Raw genomic sequence first — 18,732 nt, 5'->3', positions numbered from 1 at the left:
TTAATATATATAATGCTTTTATTTTTATTTTTATTTTTATTTTTATTTAAAAAAAATTTTTTTTTTCAACGTTTATTTATTTTTGGGACAGAGAGAGACAGAGCATGAACGGGGGAGGAGCAGAGAGAGAGGGAGACACAGAATCAGAAACAGGCTCCAGGCTCTGAGCCATCAGCCCAGAGCCTGATGCGGGGCTCGAACTCACGGGCCGCGAGATCGTGACCTGGCTGAAGTCGGACGCTTAACCGACTGCGCCACCCAGGCGCCCCTAATGCTTTTAGTTTTAAATATAAAATTCCCTTTGTACCCCTGCCTTAAGCCACGTAATGTGGTTGATTATGAAGGAGGAATTGGAAAAGTAATTTGGAAATTGAATATAGGATATTATTTTAAATAGCCACTCAAGTGCTATTTTTTTTCTTTACCTATAAGATAGACATAGGCTATTAAAAAATACATTCTACCTCAATATGTCTAGGTGTATAATCTTTGGAACTTAGAAACTACTTCTGAAGTAACTTTCTCCAAATCAGATCATCGTTCATTGACTGATTTGCTGGTGGCTGCTCTCTTCTCCTCTTTGAAGTATCAGAGAGTACATTGTAGATCTTTGTCATGGGCTTGTACCTCTTCTAGATACTGCCCAGTTTTTGAAATAGTGCATATGTTTGATAATGTACAGCTGTATTAGAGGTGAAATTCAACGTTTCCAAGGAATGGCACCTTGGGTGAAGGAATAGATTGCATAAACCCCACAATGAAAGAAAGTTGAACGTTTGTTGTCTTTGTGTTAATAAGCAAGAGTTCGCTAAAAGTTGGGTAAAAATAAATATACAGTATCAATAGTATACCTACATACTAGGAGAAAAGAACAATAAAGGGAACTGGGGTGCCTGGGTGTCAAAGTCAGTTAAGCATCTGACTCTTGATTTCCACTCAGGTCACTATCTCATAGTTTGTGAATTTGAGCCTGGACTCGGGGGTTCTGTGCCGACAGTGTGGAGCCTGCTTGGGATTTTCTCTCGCTCGCTCTCTCTCTCTCTCTCTCCCTCCCTCCCTCCCTCCCTTCACCCCTTCCCCTCTCCCTCCATCCCTCTTTCTCACTCCCTTTCTCTATGTCCCCCTCTCTCCCTCCCCCTCCCCTTCTCCTTCCCCCTTTCCCTCCCTCCTCCTCTCTCTCTCTGCCCCTCCCCAGCTCCTGCGTGCTCGTTTGTCCACGCGCGCGCTCTCTCTTTCTCTCTCTCTCAAGATTAAATAAATTTAAAGAAAAAGAATAAAGAGAGCTCATTTACAAGAGAAACAAAGTCTCTAAGAATAATCTTTTTCAAATTTTCTTTAATGTTTGTTTATTTTTGAGAGACAGAGCACAAAGTGGGAAGGGGCAGAGAGAGAGAGGGAGACACAGAATCTGAAGGAGGCTCCAGGCTCTGAGCTGTCAGCACAGAACCCAACATGGGGCTCGAACTCACGAGTTGTGAGATCATGACCTGAGCTGAAATTGGATGCTTAACCGACTGAGCCACCCAGGCACCCCTCTAAGAATAATCTTAATAGGAGTGTATTTGACCTCTGTGAAGAAAATTATATAGCATTTGTTAGCATTATAATAAAGTAAACCCTACAAGTTTCCTAGAGATTTATAAAAGATGGTATTGGTAGATGGCAAGATATATTCTTGGATAAAAAAATATAGAGATGTCAGGACTTCATTGGTGTTATTTAATGCCAAATCAGTACAAATCTCAGGAATTTTCTTTTAGCCTTGATTTTATAATCCTGAAGAATTAAGAAAACCTGAGTCTACTTAGGTATCAAAATAGAATTATTCTAGTCTTTTCAACAAATGTTATTTGGCCATTTGTAGGTCCACATGCAAAAGAGATTAATTAATTAGACCTTTTATGTCATGTCAAGCACAAAAATTAACATAGAATTAATGTAAGATCTAAACTATACAACTTCTAGAAGAAATATAGGAGAAATTCTCAGTGACTTTCTTTTAGGCAGAGATTTCTTAAATATGTCACCAAAAGCATCATGCATAAAAGAAATTGCTAATTTGGATTTCATCAGAATTAAAGACTTAAAAAATTGTTTTAATATTTATTTATATTTGAGAGAGACACATAATGTGAGTGGGGGAGGGGCGGGGAGGCAGAATCTGAAGCAGGTTCCAGCTTCCAAGCTGTCAGCACAGAGCCCGATATGGGGCTCGAACTCACGAACTATGCGATCATGATTTGAGCCAAAGTTGGACGCTTAACCGACTGAGCCACTCAGGTACCCCGAGAATTAAAGACTTAAAAAAAAAATTTTTTTTTCAATGTTAATTCCTTTTTTTGAGAGACAGAGGCAGAGCATGAGTTGGGGAGGGGCAGAGAGAGAAGGAGACACAATCTGAAGTAGGCTCCAGGCTCTGAGCTGTCCGCACTGACCCTGACGTGGGGCTTGAACCCACGAACTGTGAGATCATGACCTGAGCTGAAGTCCAGCGCTTAACCAACTGAGCCACCCAGGCGCCCCGAGAATTAAAGACTTTTATGCTTCAAAAGAAACTGGAAAAAATTGAAGTCATGCTACCATCTGGGAGAAAATATTTACAAATAATGTATCTATAAAAGACTTGAATTACAAATATATAAAGAACTCTTACAACTCAACAATAAGACCAAGGTCCAAGTTAAACATGGACAAAAGAGCTGAACAGACACTTCATTAAAGTGACTAATAATAAGCACTTGAATAAAATGCTCAACATCAGAAATGAAAATTAATGAGATATCACTATACATCCACTAGACTAGCTATAATAAAAGACAATAATAATGATTGGTGAGAATGTGGAGAAACTGGAGCCCTCGATTTCCTGGTGGGAATGATTTGTCAGTTCCTTAAAAAGTTACACGTAAATTTATCATAGTACCCAGAAATTACATTTGAAAGTATTTACCCAAGAGAAATGAAAGTATATATGCAAAAACTTAACAGATTCATGTTTATACCAACTTTATTTGTGATAGCCAAAAGTGAGAAAAATCTAGAGTCCATCAACAAAAATATGGATAAACAAATTGTGGTATATTCACATGATAGGACACATTCAACCATAAAAGGAAATGAACTATTGATACACACAACTACATGAATAAATATAAAAATAATACACTGAATGAAAAAAGCCAGACACAAAAGTATATGTAATGTATGATTCCATATTTAGATAGAACTCTTGAAAATACAAACCAAACCATAATGACAAAATGCAGGTCAGTTGTGGGAGTGTATGCATGGACATGGAGGGATGATGATTTGACGGTAACAGAGCATACAGGATCTTTTTAGGGTATTGGAAATATTCTAAAATTGGATTGAGGTGATGGTTATGCTCTGTAAATTTACTGACATCAGTGAAGTATACACTTAAAATGGGTGAAATTTTTAGCTCTCAGTCTTCTTATGGGGAAATTCTTTTCAAAAACATGACATGTAAACTCTTGGCAGAGCTTGATGTAGATAGGTAATAGTAATGAAGAGAGACAAAAGTTTTTAAAAAGATTAAAGAAAAAAAAAAGACTGTGCCACATTTATGAAAAATACAGCAAGAGAAGAAATGGAACGGGACTAGTGTGTGTGTGTGTGTGTGTGTGTGTGTGTGTGTGTGTGTAACCATCTTAACCATTAAAAACTTTTTTTTTTTAATTTTAGAGAGCACGCAAGTAGGGGAGAGGGGGGCAGAGGGAAAGAGAATCTTAAGCAGACTCCATGCTTAGTGTGGAGCCCAATATGGGGCTCAATCCCACAACCCTATGATCATGACCTGAGCCAAAATCAAGAGTTGGATGCTCAACTGACTGAGCCACCCAGGCGCCCCTCCTTCTTAACCATTTTTAAGTGTACATTTAAGTAGTAGTAAGTATATCCACATTGTTGTGAAACATAATCTTCAGAACTTTTCCTCTTGCAGTCTGAAACTCTATACTCCTTAACTCCCTTTTCCCCTCTCCCTTAAGCCCTGGTGACCACCACTTTACTTTATTAATTTGTCTGCTTTAGTTCCACACATAAGTAGAATTAATACAGTATTTTAAAAATTTTTTGTAACTGGGTTATTTCACTTAGCATAATGTCCTGAAGATTTGTTCTTGTTGTAGCATGTGATAGTTTGTTCCTTTTAAAGGTTGAATAATACTCCATTGTATGCATATACAGTATTTTGTTTATCCATTCACCCATTGATGGATGTTTAGGTTGTTTTCACCTTTTGGCTGTGAGCTTGTGTGTGCAAGTATCTCCTTGAGACAAAATGTGAATTTTATTTTTATCCTTTTTTTTATTCACATATTTTTAAATATTTTATTTTTTTAATTTTAGAGAACGAGAGAGAGAGAGAGAGGTAGCCAGGGAGAGGGACAGAGGGAGAGAGAGAATCTTAAGCAGGCTCCATGCTCAGCGCAGAGCCCAGTGCAGGGCTTGATCCCACAATCCTAGGATCATGACCTGAGCCGAAATCAAGAATAGGACGCTCAACCAACTGAACCACCCAGGCAGCCCAAAATGTGAATTTTAAAGTATGAAAGTCATATCTTAGAAGCTGTTAAAAAAAAAAAAAAAAACAGCATTACCCTGACATAAGAATCTTTGTCAAAGGGGATGAATAGATGGCATTAAAATATAACCTAAAACACGTAAGAAGATTTAAGATAGGTATTAAAATGTAATAGAGGAAAATGAATTTTTCAGTAAATGGTTGGGGATAGCTAATTACCCATGGAGAGTGAGTGCCAGATTCTATTTATAATCTTATCTAATACCATAAACAAAAAATAGTTCTAGATGAAGTCAATAATTAAGGAAACACATTGAACAAAATATAGATGTATCTGTCCTCTAAATAAGGATGCACTTTACAAACTTAGAGCAATTTAGAAAAGAACTACAAAAGAAACGACAGATTTCGTAATTTAAAACCAAAGAGCTGGGGTGCCTAATGGCTCAGTCAGTTAAGTGGCCAACTCTTGATTTCAGCTCAGGTCATGATTTCATGGTTCATGAGTTCAAGCCCCTGCACCAGGCTCTGTACTCACAGCATGGAGTCTGCTTTGGATCTTGTGTCTCCCTCTTTCTGCCCCTCCCCTGCGCTCTCTCTCAAAAATAAATAAACGTTAGAAAAAAATTTCTTTAAGTTAACAAAAAAAGCTGCTTTGTATTTCTTAAAAGAATACCATATCTCATAAATAAAATCTATCTTGGGTAAAATTAACAGCAAATATACTATCTTTATTTTAGATATTAAAGAGTTATTATAGAATGTGAATATCTTATATAAGATCTTAATACCTTTAGATATTACAGGATTAATATTTCTATATAAGATCATACAAATTAATATGGAAACCACTGGGGTGCCTGGGTGGCTCAGTCGGTTAAGTGTCCGACTCTGCCTCAGGTCATGATCTCACAGTTTGTGGGTTCGAGCCCTGCATCAGGCTCTGTGCTGATAGCTCAGAGCCTGGAGCCTGCTTCGGATTCTGTGTCTCCCTCTCTCTCTGCCCCTCCCCAGCTCACACTCTGTCGTCTCTCCCTCTCTCAAGTTAAATAAACATTAAAAAAAAATTAAAATATATGGAAACCACTAAAAGTTGTAAAGAACAAATCATAAAAGGAAATAAACATGAAGATGCACAGATTAAGAGAGTAAGTACTGTTTTCACTATGTATGTTTAGCTCTGGTCTTTAAAAAAATTTTCTTTTGACAGGTTGGATTTTTACTTTTATAATGAATTTCATAGCCTTCAAAGTAAAAGTTTTTGTCTGTTAGTTTAAAACATTTTTCCTTTTTGTTTCCAGGAAGTATTGATGAAGATGTTGTGGTGATAGAAGCTTCCTCCACTCCCCAGGTCACTGCCAATGAAGAAATTAATGTTACCTCAACTGACAGTGAGGTGGAGATTGTAACAGTTGGAGAAAGCTATCGGTATGATTTTAATTCCTGTTTGCAGATGTGAAGTTTTAAATGTAAATATTTAAACATTTGTGCTGCAGATACTTGGATTCTTTTACCCCCTTTTTTTTTTTTTTTTTTTTTGAGACCTCATTTGAGCATAACCAGATTAGTGGTCTTCAAGCCAGGTTGCATTAGACTCACCTGGGAAGATAATAAAGTAAAATTGTTCCCTGGATCATATCCCGGACCAACAGAAAAGCACTGCAAATGTACAATGGGAGTTAAGAGTTAATGCTGCAGATAAACAGTAGTTTTACTTAGTGCTTTACAAAATTTCGTTTGTTTTATGATTCAGAGTTCATGAGCTTCTTTGAGTTTTAGATGTGAATAAAACATAAGTATTAGGAATGGTACTAAAAGTAAAAGTAGTGAAAAATATTAAGGAGTATTGATATTTATGTATTCATTTTTGTTCTAATCTATTTCAGGATTTCATTGATAGCAGTGAAATTTGTGCTATTAGGGCAATGTAGTATAAAACATATTTTTGTAATTTTTTGGGTCCTTCACTCAGTAATTTTATCTAAACCCTGAACTAAAAAATGAATGAAAATATGTCATTCCTTGATAAATAACTGGAAATAATATTGCCCTTTTGTGAATACTTTGACCAAAAAAAAAAAGAAAAAGGAAAAAAGAAACCATAACACTATTCATTTTGTGCTTTAGATGATTACAGATATTGATACAAAAGGCAGTAAAGTGTTCCTTTAATCCATTTGATATGCCAAACTAATCTATGGATGAACCTTAATTTTTGTGTTGGGATGAATTTAGAAATGCATTTGCTCTTTGTGTTTTAATTTGTGTTATTTATTAATTTTTTTTTTTTTTATTTTGGAAACATGTTACAAACATACTTAGAATGTGCTTCTCCATTTGTACTTTTCCATTGGCGTACCGCTTCTAATGGCATGGAAGAGAGCACTCTGTAATGTATCTGTTTCAGTTTTAAATGATTTTCCTAGACTCAAGAAAATTGGTACTCCATGGTAGGTGCCACAGTTACCCTGTGACTGTACGTAGTGCTTGATACAATACTACTCAGTTTTTATGAGCTACAAGGATTGCTGAAATGAAGGACCTATCTTTGTGGAACTGGAGATCTTTCTTGTCATGGAGGTGCTTAATGTTCAAGCAGATGCATTTACTATAGTAATGGACCACGATCTTGAAAAAGACACACAGTGCTCATGACCCATATTTTTTTCCTTACTGTTAAACGGGATATTAACTTTGTCACTGTTTAGCTGGCTTTTGGTCTTTCCTCTCTGAGAATGTATCCAGGGCCTCCTGGCTGGCTCAGTCAGTAGAATATGAGACTCTTGATCTCAGGGTTGTGGATTCAGGCTCCATGTTGGGTGTAGAGTTTGCTTAAAAACAAGATCTTTAAAAAGAGAGAGAGAAAGAATGCATCTGTGTTTCAGATTCTTTAATTTTAGGATTTGACAGTTGTCACTAATCATAGGGACCACTAAGGCCTCTGTGAAAACTATTCCTTATACATCAGGTTTTTATTTATTTTTTTATTTATTATTATTATTTTTTTTTTTTTTCAACGTTTACTCATTTCTGGGACAGAGAGAGACAGAGCATGAACGGGGGAGGGGCAGAGAGAGAGGGAGACACAGAATCGGAAACAGGCTCCAGGCTCTGAGCCATCAACCCAGAGCCCGACGCGGGGCTCGAACTCACGGAACGCGAGATCGTGACCTGGCTGAAGTCGGACGCCTAACCGACTGCGCCACCCAGGCGCCCCTATACATCAGGTTTTTAGTATAATATTTGAAGGTTTCATGAACTGCAAAGTGAACCTGGAACTTTTAATGCGTTCATTAAGAGCCTCCCAGAAATAATAGACTATTTATTTAGTCTCATTACAGTCTCTTGGTTTCTCAAGATTTTTGAATTGTGATCTCTCTTTTCATCCAAAACCATTTCATCCTGAGACATTTGTTTACTATCATGCCTTGATCTCCACAATTCTTGCTGGAATGCAGCGTCTTTTTTTGCTGTGTCTCCGGAATTCACCTTTATACTCCTGGTTACTTGAGAATTTCATTTTACAATTAGAGCTTCTTTCTAAATTCTTAGGCTCTACAATTCATTTTCAGCCCCGGTTCTTTTCTGAGTGGTCAAGCCTACATCCCTGATGACTATATATTAACGGATCTGGTTCACCCTTTCCATACAAGCTGACAATAAGCTTCTTTTTTTTTTCTTAAAGATAACTTTTTTTTTTTTTTTAATAATCTCTATACCCAATGTAGGACTTGAACTCACAACCCCAATATCAAGAGTTTCATATTCTTCCAAATGAGCCAGCTAGGTGCCCCTGACAATAATCTTTAAGCAGTTTTTACATTCAGTTTGGGCAAAAGGGAAAAAAATCAACTCATAAGCCCCACCTTTTTAAAACACTTCTTTTTCTCCTGAATCTTGAATAATATCCTTCTGAACCCTCAGTTCAGACTATTATAGTGAATCCTTGAGTTTTTTTTTAATACTTAGAGATAATTTAGTGGAATACAACACGATGCACATAATAAAAGATGATATCAGTGTTAGGTGTTGAGGGTTTGTGGTTACATGCTTTAAAAGCAAAAAGTGGGCTGGGGCGCCTGGGTGGCGCAGTTGGTTAAGCGTCCGACTTCAGCCAGGTCACGATCTCGCGGTCTGTGAGTTCGAGCCCCGCGTCAGGCTCTGGGCTGATGGCTCAGAGCCTGGAGCCTGTTCCCGATTCTGTGCTTCCCTCTCTCTCTGACCCTCCCCCGTTCATGCTCTGTCTCTCTCTGTCCCGAAAATAAATAAACGTTGAAAGAAAAAAAAAAAAAAAAAAAAAAGCAAAAAGTGGGGGTGCCTGGGTAGCTTAGTCGGTTAAGCATCCAACTTTGGCTCAGGTCATGATCTCACAGTTTGTGGGTTCGAGCCCCGTGTTGGGCTCTGTGTTGACACCTCAGAGCCTGGAGCCTGCTTCAGATTCTGTCTCCCTCTCTTTCTCTGCCCCTCCCCTGCTTGTGCTCTGTCTCTCTCTCTCTCTCTCAAAAACAAACAAAGCATAAAGTGGCTCAAACAAGTGATGTTTCTTATGACTACCAAACTAGTAAACTAGCTGTAAGTATCTTACCTGTCCTAATCCCAGAAAATCTCTGGTGCCTTGAATCTTTAAAAAAAATTTTTTTTTTCAAATGTTTATTTACTTTTGAGACAGAGACAGAGCATGAGTGGGACAGAGGCAGACAGAGAGGGAGACACAGAATCTGAAGTAGGTTCTAATCTCTGAGCTGTCAGCACAAGGCCCGACATGGGTCTTGAACCCACAAACTGTGAGAACATGACTGAGCTGAAGTTGGATACTTCACCAACTAAGCCACCCAGGTGTCCCACCTTGAATCTTTTTTTAGGACAATACCGGAAACTAATCTTGGTTTAGGACTCTCAAAGCCATGTTTTGCAAATTCAGTCTGGATTCAACATACAAGATTGTGTGGGTGTTATTTAATGTTTAACATATTGATGTTTTTGTTACTTTACCTGTGGTGAATAATTTCAGGTATTAAATAAAATGTAAATACTGGATTACAACCCGGTGAGTATTCAAAATAACCATTGAAAAGAGAGCAGCATTCTTGAAACAGAATCCTGTATTTTATACCAGTGATTGGTCTCACATATCATTTCACATATTCTCAGGTCAGTTGGTTGGTGAACATTTCATTCATCAAATGTTTTATTGAATGCCAGGCATTGTGCTAGTCATAATTTTTAATTCTATTACCATTATTTCCTTGGAGAAGAAACTTTATAACTTGAACTTCACAACATATTTTGTAAGAAAGGCTTATGATTTCTTAAGAACTAAAATTCTTGTTCATTTTTTTATGTTTACTAATTTAATATTGATGTCATTTAAGGTCTCGTTCAACTCTTGGACACTCCAGATCTCATTGGAGCCAAGGTTCAAATTCTCATACAAGTCGGCCACAGGAGCCACGGAACCGCAGTAGGATCTCTACTGTTATTCAACCCTTGAGGCAAAATGCAGCAGAAGTTGTGGACCTTACTGTTGATGAAGATGGTAGGTTGGATTAGTAACAGTGTAGAATTAGGAAGAGAACTGATAAAATCAGATACCTTTGTAGCTCCTAAAATGAAACTCCTGCCACTTCCTGTTAATATTATTAAACTACTGGAAAGTTTTTGGATATTCTAATCTTATTTTTCACTTGATATAATTACCTCAGTTTATAAATTGTGCCTAAAATTCTTTCGTTGTTGTTGCTCAGTAGTTATTTTCTTAGGAAAAAACTATTTTTTACAGGTGGTAATTTGAGCTACCCTCAGACTTACCTATTACTTTAATTTATAATATTAATGTCATGCTTTAACTTTGCTATGAAAAATAGAAGTGACAGGGATGCCTGGGTGGCTCAGTCGGTTAAGTGTCCAACTTTGGCTCAGGTCATGATCTCGTGATTCATGGGTTCGAGCCCCACGTCGGGCTCTGTGCTTATAGCTCAGAGCCTGGAACTTGCTTCAGATTCTGTGTCTCTGTCTCTCTCTGCCCATCCCCTGCTTGCATGCTCTTTCTCTCTCAAAAATGAATAAACATTAAAAAAAGAAAAATAGAAATGACACTTTTTAAATACAACAGAAAAGCAACATAACTTGAATTTACGTGGTTAATACTGGTTATTTGAAATGTCAGAATTGCTTTAAAAATTATGTTATCCTCTAATATTACCAGTACCTTTGTGCTGCTTGGCTGTGGTGTTTTCTTTGGGCTTGCAACTGCATCCAAGTAACTAAGAAAAGAAAGCTAGAATTGGAAAACAGGTGAAGGAAAGTGGTAGCATGTATGAATATATGAATATTTAGGTGTAGATTTTCCCACATAAGTGAAAATTACCCTAAGATAGTAGTTAGTTACATCTTAGAAGGAAATGGTCAGTCATAATTTCCTTAAAGGAAGATGATAAGCCTTATATGAATTTGTTACCTTTAAATTGGAGGAAGGATATATAAGATAGGTAGGAAGAAAGGCCTGGTACAATCAGCTCTTGTATGGATTGTTTGCAGCTTGGGTGATCAAAGCTTTCAGTGTATGACTACTTTGAATTAAGATGTTTATGAAGAGGTAATTTACTCCTATTATCTGCATTTCATTGAACCATGTCTCAGCTTTTATTTTGAAGTGCCATAAATTATCTGTAAGACAGTGATTAATATATTAGGGATTCATTTAAGATTACTCAAAGTTAATTAAATTAGGATTACTATGTTGGAAACTCTGTGTGTTTTCCCTGTGATGTCTGCCAGCCAGTAAATAGGAAAAGGTGACAGAGTAGTCTTTTAACCCATTGGAATTAGTTCGACCAGAATACTTTCACTAGGTTATAAGTATTCCAGTGATCATTAGATGCCTTCTTCTCCCTACTAGTTTCTCTCATTGGAAGACATCTATCTTATTAAAAGTAAGTCCAAAATATTAAGTATATCAGTTAGACCAGTGGTTCTTAAGTGCTGACCATTTTGTGCCCCTGAAGATATTTGGCAATATCTGCAGACATTTTTGGTTCTTACAGTTGGGGAAGAGTATTGCTAATGTCTAATGGGTTGAGGCCCAGGATGCCACTAAACATCCTAAAAGGCACAGGACAGCCGTGCCGGTACCGACTCCCATCTCTAGCAAAAAATTACCCAGCCCAAACTGTCAATACTGCTAAGGTCAAAATGTTAAATACCATTTGCCAATAAACAGAAGTTCCTTCCTCCCCTTTTTATGTATAAGGAAATATATTTGTTTATGCATCCAGAGTACAGTGTCCCATGTAGATCAGCAGGCACTATTTGTGTTTCAGGAATCCACTCAGCACACTGCATTGTATAGAATAGTTTATCCTCTCATTCTGTATCACATTAAGAGAGTCCCTTCTCAGATCTAATTGTTCTGTGCTTTGGACAGACTTATTTTCACCTTTTAAACAACTGTTTTCAGTCTGAAATATAACTTGTACATAAGTTAAGGTCTGCCTGATCAAAAAGAATGAAATCTTGCCATTTGCAACTACATGGATGGAACTAGAGGGTGTTAAGCTAAGTGAAATTAGAGACAAACATTGTATGACTTCACTCATATGAGGACTTTAAGATACAAAACAGATGAACATAAGGGAAGGGAAGCAAAAATAAAAACGGGGGAGGACAAAACATAAGAGACTCTTAAATATGGAGAACAAACAGAGGGTTACTGGAGGGGTTGTGGGAAGGGGGATGTGCTAAACAGGGAAAGGGCATTAAGGAATCTACTCCTGAAATCATTGTTGCACTATATGCTAACTAACTTGGATGTATATTTAAAAAATAAATTTGAAAAAAAAGAAAAATCTGCCTGAAATTTCTTTTACTTTCTACAAAAATTTTACTTTTGTTAGAAAGCACTGATGATTATTAATATTTGCAAACAAATTTTTGAAAAAGGCATGTAAGAAAGAGACTAACACAGTGTTAAAAATCATAGCTAATGTTTAAGTAGTTCCTATATGTAAACCATTATACAGAGTGCTTTATATGTGTGACCTCAGTTCATCCTAACAATAGTTGTGTGAGGAAAATTCTGTACTTTCCCAGTTCTACAGACGAGGAAATGGAGAGTGTTTAAGTAACTTATCCATGACTGTAGTGTCCATGCAGTCTGACTCTAGAATTCATTCTGTACCAGAGAAAGTGTAATTTGTAATACTGGTCTGATAGCCTGTGTTAGTAAAGGGGCTTTTACTTTCCTTTTCTCATTTTCTCCTTTGTGATCAGAAAATTTACATAATTGTTACCCAAAAGACTGTGGTAATCACCTGAATGTTAGAATATGCATATATGTTGATTTTTTTTTAATGCAGTAATTGTATTTTAGTAGCATGTCATTTTAATGTTGCATGCTAGCTTTATGAAAGCTTTTAAAGTTTAATAATTATAAAAATATTACCATGAATTAAAGTATAACCCATTACCTGATCTATTTTGAAATGCTGATTAAACATTTTGTATTTTGCAGAACCTACTGTAGTACCAACCACTTCTGCAAGAATGGAATCACAAACCACAAGCACTTCCATTAACAATTCAAATCCATCTACCTCTGAGCAGGCCTCTGATACTGCTTCAGCTGTCACTGGTAGTCAACCCCCCACAGTGTCAGAGACTTCAGCTACTCTTACAAGCAATAGCATGACTGGTACTTCCATAGGAGGTATGTAATAAAGTGGGGGAGCACCATTTTCGTTACTCTTTTTAGGAAAAGTATTCTTGTTGCTATATTAGCAAGAGCATATTTGTAGAATAAATCCTATGTGAGCAAAATAATGTCTTTAGAATTAGACTGTGATTTCATATTTCAGTTTGTGTGCTATATATTACCAAAGTGTCATAGCTCAACTGAAAGAGATCAGTGAGAATGAAATGGCTGACCAAAAATATGAGCAACAAAAGAAAAAATAGGTAAATTGAACTTCATCAAAATGTAAAACTTTTGTACATCAGAAACATTATCAAGAAAGTGAAAAGACATGGCCACAGCAACTTCTTACTCAACGTGTCTCCAGAGGCAAGGGAAACAAAAGCAAAAATGAACTACTGGGACCTCATCAAGATGAAAACCTACTGCACAGCGAAGGAAACAATCAGCAAAACTAAAAGGCAACCAATGGAATGGGAGAAGATATTTGCAAATGACATATCAGATAAAGGGTTAGTATCCACAAATCTATGAAGAACTTCTCAAACTCAATACCCAAAAAACAAATAATCCAGTGAAGAAATGGGCAAGAGGCATGAATAGACACTTCTCCAAAGAAGACATCCAGGTGGCCAACCAACACATGAAAAAATTCTCAACGTCACTCATCATCAGGGAAAAACAAATCAAAACCACAATGAGATACTACCTTGTACCTGTCAGAATGGCTAACATTAACAACTCAGGCAACAACAGATGTTGGCGAGGATGCAGAGAAAGAGGATCTCTTTTGCACTGCTGGTGGGAATGCAGACTGGTGCAGCCACTCTGGAAAATAGTATGGAGGTTCCTCAAGAAATTAAAAATAGAACTACCCTACGACCCAGCAATTGTATTACTAGGTATTTATCCACAGGATACAGGTATGCTGTTTTGAAGGGACACATGCACCTCAATGTTTATAGCAGCACTATGAACAATAGCCAAAGTATGGAAAGAGCCCAAATGTCCATCAATGGAGGAATGGATAAAGAAGATGTGTGGCACAAAAACAGACACATAGACCAATGGAATAGAATAGAAACCCCAGAACTAGACCCACAAACGTATGGCCAACTCATCTTTAACAAAGCAGGAAAGAACATCCAATGGAAAAAAGACAGTCTCTTTAACAAATGGTGCTGGGAGAACTGGACAGCAACATGCAGAAGGTTGAAACTAGACCACTTTCTCACAACATTCACAAAAATAAACTCAAAATGGATAAAGGACCTGAATGTGAGACAGGAAACCATCAAAACCCTAGAGGAGAAAGCAGGAAAAGACCTCTCTGACCTCAGCCATAGCAATCTCTTACTCGACACATCCCCAAAGGCAAGGGAATTAAAAGCAAAAATGAATACTGGGACCTTATGAAGATAAAAAGCTTCTGCACAGCAAAGGAAACAACCAACGAAACTAAAAGGCAACCAACGGAATGGGGAAAGATATTTGCAAATGACATATCAGACAAAAGGTTAGTATCCAAAATCTATAAAGAGCTCACCAAACTCCACACCCGAGAAACAAATAACCCAGTGAAGAAATGGGCAGAAAACATGAATGGACACTTCTCTAAAGAAGACATCCGGATGGCCAACAGGCACATGAAAAGATGCTCAACGTCGCTTCTCATCAGGGAAATACAAATCAAAACCACACTCAGATATCACCTCACGCCAGTCAGAGTGGCCAAAATGAACAAATCAGGAGACTATAGATGCTGGCGAGGATGTGGAGAAACGGGAGCCCTCTTGCACTGTTGATGGGAATGCAAATTGGTGCAGCCGCTCTGGAAAGCAGTGTGGAGGTTCCTCAGAAAATTAAAAATAGACCTACCCTATGACCCAGCAATAGCACTGCTAGGAATTTACCCAAGGGATACAGGAGTACTGACGCATAGGGGCACTTGTACCCCAATGTTTATAGCAGCACTCTCAACAATAGCCAAATTATGGAAAGAGCCTAAATGTCCATCAACTGATGAATGGATAAAGAAATTGTGGTTTATATATACAAGGGAGTACTACATGGCAATGAAAAAGAATGAAATATGGCCCTTTGTAGCAACGTGGATGGAACTGGAGAGTGTGATGCTAAGTGAAATAAGCCATACAGAGAAAGACAGATACCATATGGTTTCACTCTTATGTGGATCCTGAGAAACTTAACAGAAACCCATGGGGGAGGGGAAGGAGGAAAAAAAAAAAAAAAGAGGTTAGAGTGGGAGAGAGCCAAAGCATAAGAGACTGTTAAAAACTGAACAAACTGAGGGTTGATGGGGGGTGGGAGGGAGGGGAGGGTGGGTGATGGGTATTGAGGAGGGCACCTTTTGGGATGAGCACTGGGTGTTGTATGGAAACCAATTTGACAATAAATTTAATGTATTGAAAAAAAAAAGATGTGGTATGTATGTGTGTGTGTGTATACATATATATATACACACACAATGGAGTATTACTCGTCATTTAAAAAGAATGAAATCTTGCCATTTGCAAGATGGATAGAACTAGAGGGTATTATGCTAAGCGAAATTAGAGAAAGACAAATATTATATGACTTCATTCATATGAGGACTTTAAGATACAAAACAGATGGACATATGGGAAGGGAAACAAAAATAATTTAAAAACAGGGAGGGGGACAAAACATATAACACTTAAATATGGAGAACAGAGGGTTACTTGGAGGGGTTGTGGGTGAGGGTGGGCTAAATGGGTAAGGGGTATTAAGGAATCTACTCTTGAAATCATTGTTGCACTATATGCTAACTTGGATGTAAATTAAAAATAAATAAAACTGAAAAAATAAATAAATACAACTCTGGAAAATAAAGGAAAGGAATGACAGAATTGACTGCATAAAAATTTAAAATACATGGGCCAAGGGCACCTAAGTGGCTCAGTCGGTTGCACATCCAACTCTTGATTTTGACTCAGGTCATGATCTCAGGGTCATGAAACAGTCTGGCATTGTACTCATGTGCTGGGCATGGAGACTTCTTAAGATTCTCTCTCTCCCCTTCTCCCGTTTTCCCTCTCCCCACCTCCTGGCCACTTGCTCTCTAAAAAGAAAAAAAAAAATACAGGTCCTGATACATAACGTAAGCAAAAATTAAAAATCAAGAGAAAATATTTGTAATATATATCAAACTATGAGTCTCTGCAATATCCACCATGACTCCAAAAAAGGGGTAACAAAAAGACAAAATGAACAATGTAAAAATAGCAAAATATATAATAAAATAATGAAAGAACATTAAAAAAAAAGAAAGTGAAAAGACAGCCTACAGTGTGTAAGAAAAATACTTGAAAATCATATATTTGATAAGGGTCTAGTATCCAGAATATATAAAGAGCTTACACAGTTCAACAATTAAAAGACAGATAACCCTAGTTTAAAAATGGGCAGAGAATTTGCATAGGTATTTTTCCAAAGAAGATACACAGTTAATCAAGAAGGACATGAAAACAGCATACTTAGTTATTAGAGAAATGCAAATCAAAACCACAGCGAAGTATTACTTTATCTTCATCAGGATGTCTGTTACTCAAAAAAAACAAAAAACAACCAAAGAACAGGAAATCAGAAAATAGCCAGTGTTGACAAGAATGTAGAGGAATTGGAACCCTAATGAACATCTGGTGGAAATGTAAAATGGTGCAGCTGCCTTGGAAAACACTTTGGCAGTTCCTCAAAATGTTAAACCATAGTTATCATATGACCTACAATCTGACTCCTAAGTATGTCCTCAAAACAATTGAAAATGAGGATAGGGGTTTTTAAAAAAGCTTGATGTCCATTTTCTCAGTTTCTTTTTTTTTTGTTTGTTTTTTGTTCTTTTGATGTCATATCTATGAAACCATTTCCTAGTCCAGGGTCACAAAGATATTCCTGTATGTCATTAAGTGTTTTCAGCTCTTACCTCAGATTACTATGTTTCAGTTAGCAATGATACCTCTGGTACTTTCTCCTATGAGATGTTTAACTGAGCATTAAGCTAGCCTTCTTTGTTTCCTGGACAATGGCACAGAGATAGGAATTTGCTGACCATTTATTAACAGCGATATTATAGACCCTGTATCTCATAGATTGACTATATCTATGAGCATTAATAATGAGACCACCTTATACTATCATTTTTTATTTTTAGTTTTTTATTAAAATATTTTTTAATGTTTATTTTTGAGAGAGACTCAAAATAAGATTCTCTCTTATTTTGGGGAGGGGCAGAGCAAGAGGGAGACACAGAATCTGAAGTAGGCTCCAGGCTCTGAGCTGTCAGCACAGAGCCCGATGTGGGGCTTGAACTCACAAGCCGGGAGATGATGACCTGAGCTGAAGTCGGATGCTTAACCAACTGAGCCACCCAGGCACCCTATTTTTTACTTTTCATAGTATCTTCCTTTTTACAATATTCTCATAAGTTACATTGAGTAGATTAGGAAATTGCTTGTGGCTGGATTAGGTCTCCCTTCTGTGGGAAATTGAGAGTGGAAACCAGAATCCAAGGAGGTTTCCCGAAAGTGTCTTTTAAATACTATATTCTTTGAAAAAAATGTAGGCAGAAATGAAATGGGCTAATTTTTATTTCATTTATTGAGTGTATACTCTTTCCCAAGTACTATACTGAGTGTCTTCTGTATTGTTTTATATATTATTATTTAATCCTTTTAAGGATTAAAAAATCCTTTTAAGGATTTTAAGGATTAATCCTTTGTTAATATAACTCTTCCCATTTCAGAAGTGAAGACATCTGGAAGTTAAATACTTTCATCAAAGTCAATAATAATCTTTGAGGCAAAGATTTGAACTTTTCTCATTCACTCCTTTCCCCTGGTAGCTTTATGTACTCTCTTGTCTAGGTTTTATGTGACACAGTCCCAACTTTATTTCAATTCTGTCTCAAAGCTTTTATCTCTATTTATTTTTTAAGACTCTTGTTGCTCAGAATTCACATTTTATATCTAACATAGTGATGACATTACTACCTGAATGGTTTTCTCATGATACTATTTTGCCTATATTGATGATTACCTTTGGGATAGACTTGTTTGTGTTGCATTTCTCTGGACTAGGGGAACCTTGTTCCAGGCCAAATTGTTTTCTGTATAAACCTGATAGAAGTACATACAGATATTCAGACTATATTAGGAGCACTCAGTTCTGCTGGCTTCATTTCCTGCTAAGACTCTATAGAACTTGTTCTGTAGAGTTCTTTAGATTCTATTCCTTACTTTGCACCTTCTTGCATATTTCCAACCTTGAATCATTCAAGCCATCTAACTACTCCTGTCGAGGTTTTTAGATGGGACTGGTGAAAATCATAGAACTAGGCAGATTGGTGCCTCATAAATTTATGGAATCTAATCTTGGACTTTTGGTAATAAGTTGCCATAGGGTGATGTATCTCAGTTAATTCCCTGTCCTTCTTCTCCTTCCTTCTTCTTGCCTTCCA

At 37.1% G+C, this 18,732-nt stretch overlaps 1 protein-coding gene and 1 long non-coding RNA gene across 6 annotated transcripts in view; both read left to right on the top strand.

Annotated features, from left to right (window-relative positions):
- RNF111 (ring finger protein 111) overlaps positions 1-18,732 on the top strand; it is a 97,765-nt gene that overhangs the window by 53,732 nt on the left and 25,301 nt on the right. For all 5 annotated transcript variants that reach the window (XM_045449592.1, XM_045449596.1, XM_045449595.1 and 2 more), the window contains 3 exons: positions 5,848-5,974; positions 9,919-10,082; positions 13,056-13,250. In XM_045449592.1, the coding sequence (XP_045305548.1) occupies positions 5,848-5,974; positions 9,919-10,082; positions 13,056-13,250 (486 nt within the window). The remainder of the gene's footprint in view (positions 1-5,847; positions 5,975-9,918; positions 10,083-13,055; positions 13,251-18,732) is intronic.
- LOC123582944 lies at positions 6,836-8,386 on the top strand. Its single transcript, XR_006704659.1, has 2 exons — positions 6,836-7,514; positions 7,774-8,386. It is a non-coding gene; the product is annotated as an uncharacterized LOC123582944 (long non-coding RNA).

Source organism: Leopardus geoffroyi, chromosome B3, assembly GCF_018350155.1.
Source record: "Leopardus geoffroyi isolate Oge1 chromosome B3, O.geoffroyi_Oge1_pat1.0, whole genome shotgun sequence".
NCBI classification, from domain to species: Eukaryota; Metazoa; Chordata; class Mammalia; order Carnivora; family Felidae; genus Leopardus; species Leopardus geoffroyi.
The sequence above is the reverse complement of the archived record's forward strand: the minus strand, read 5'-3'. Positions and strand labels throughout refer to the sequence as shown.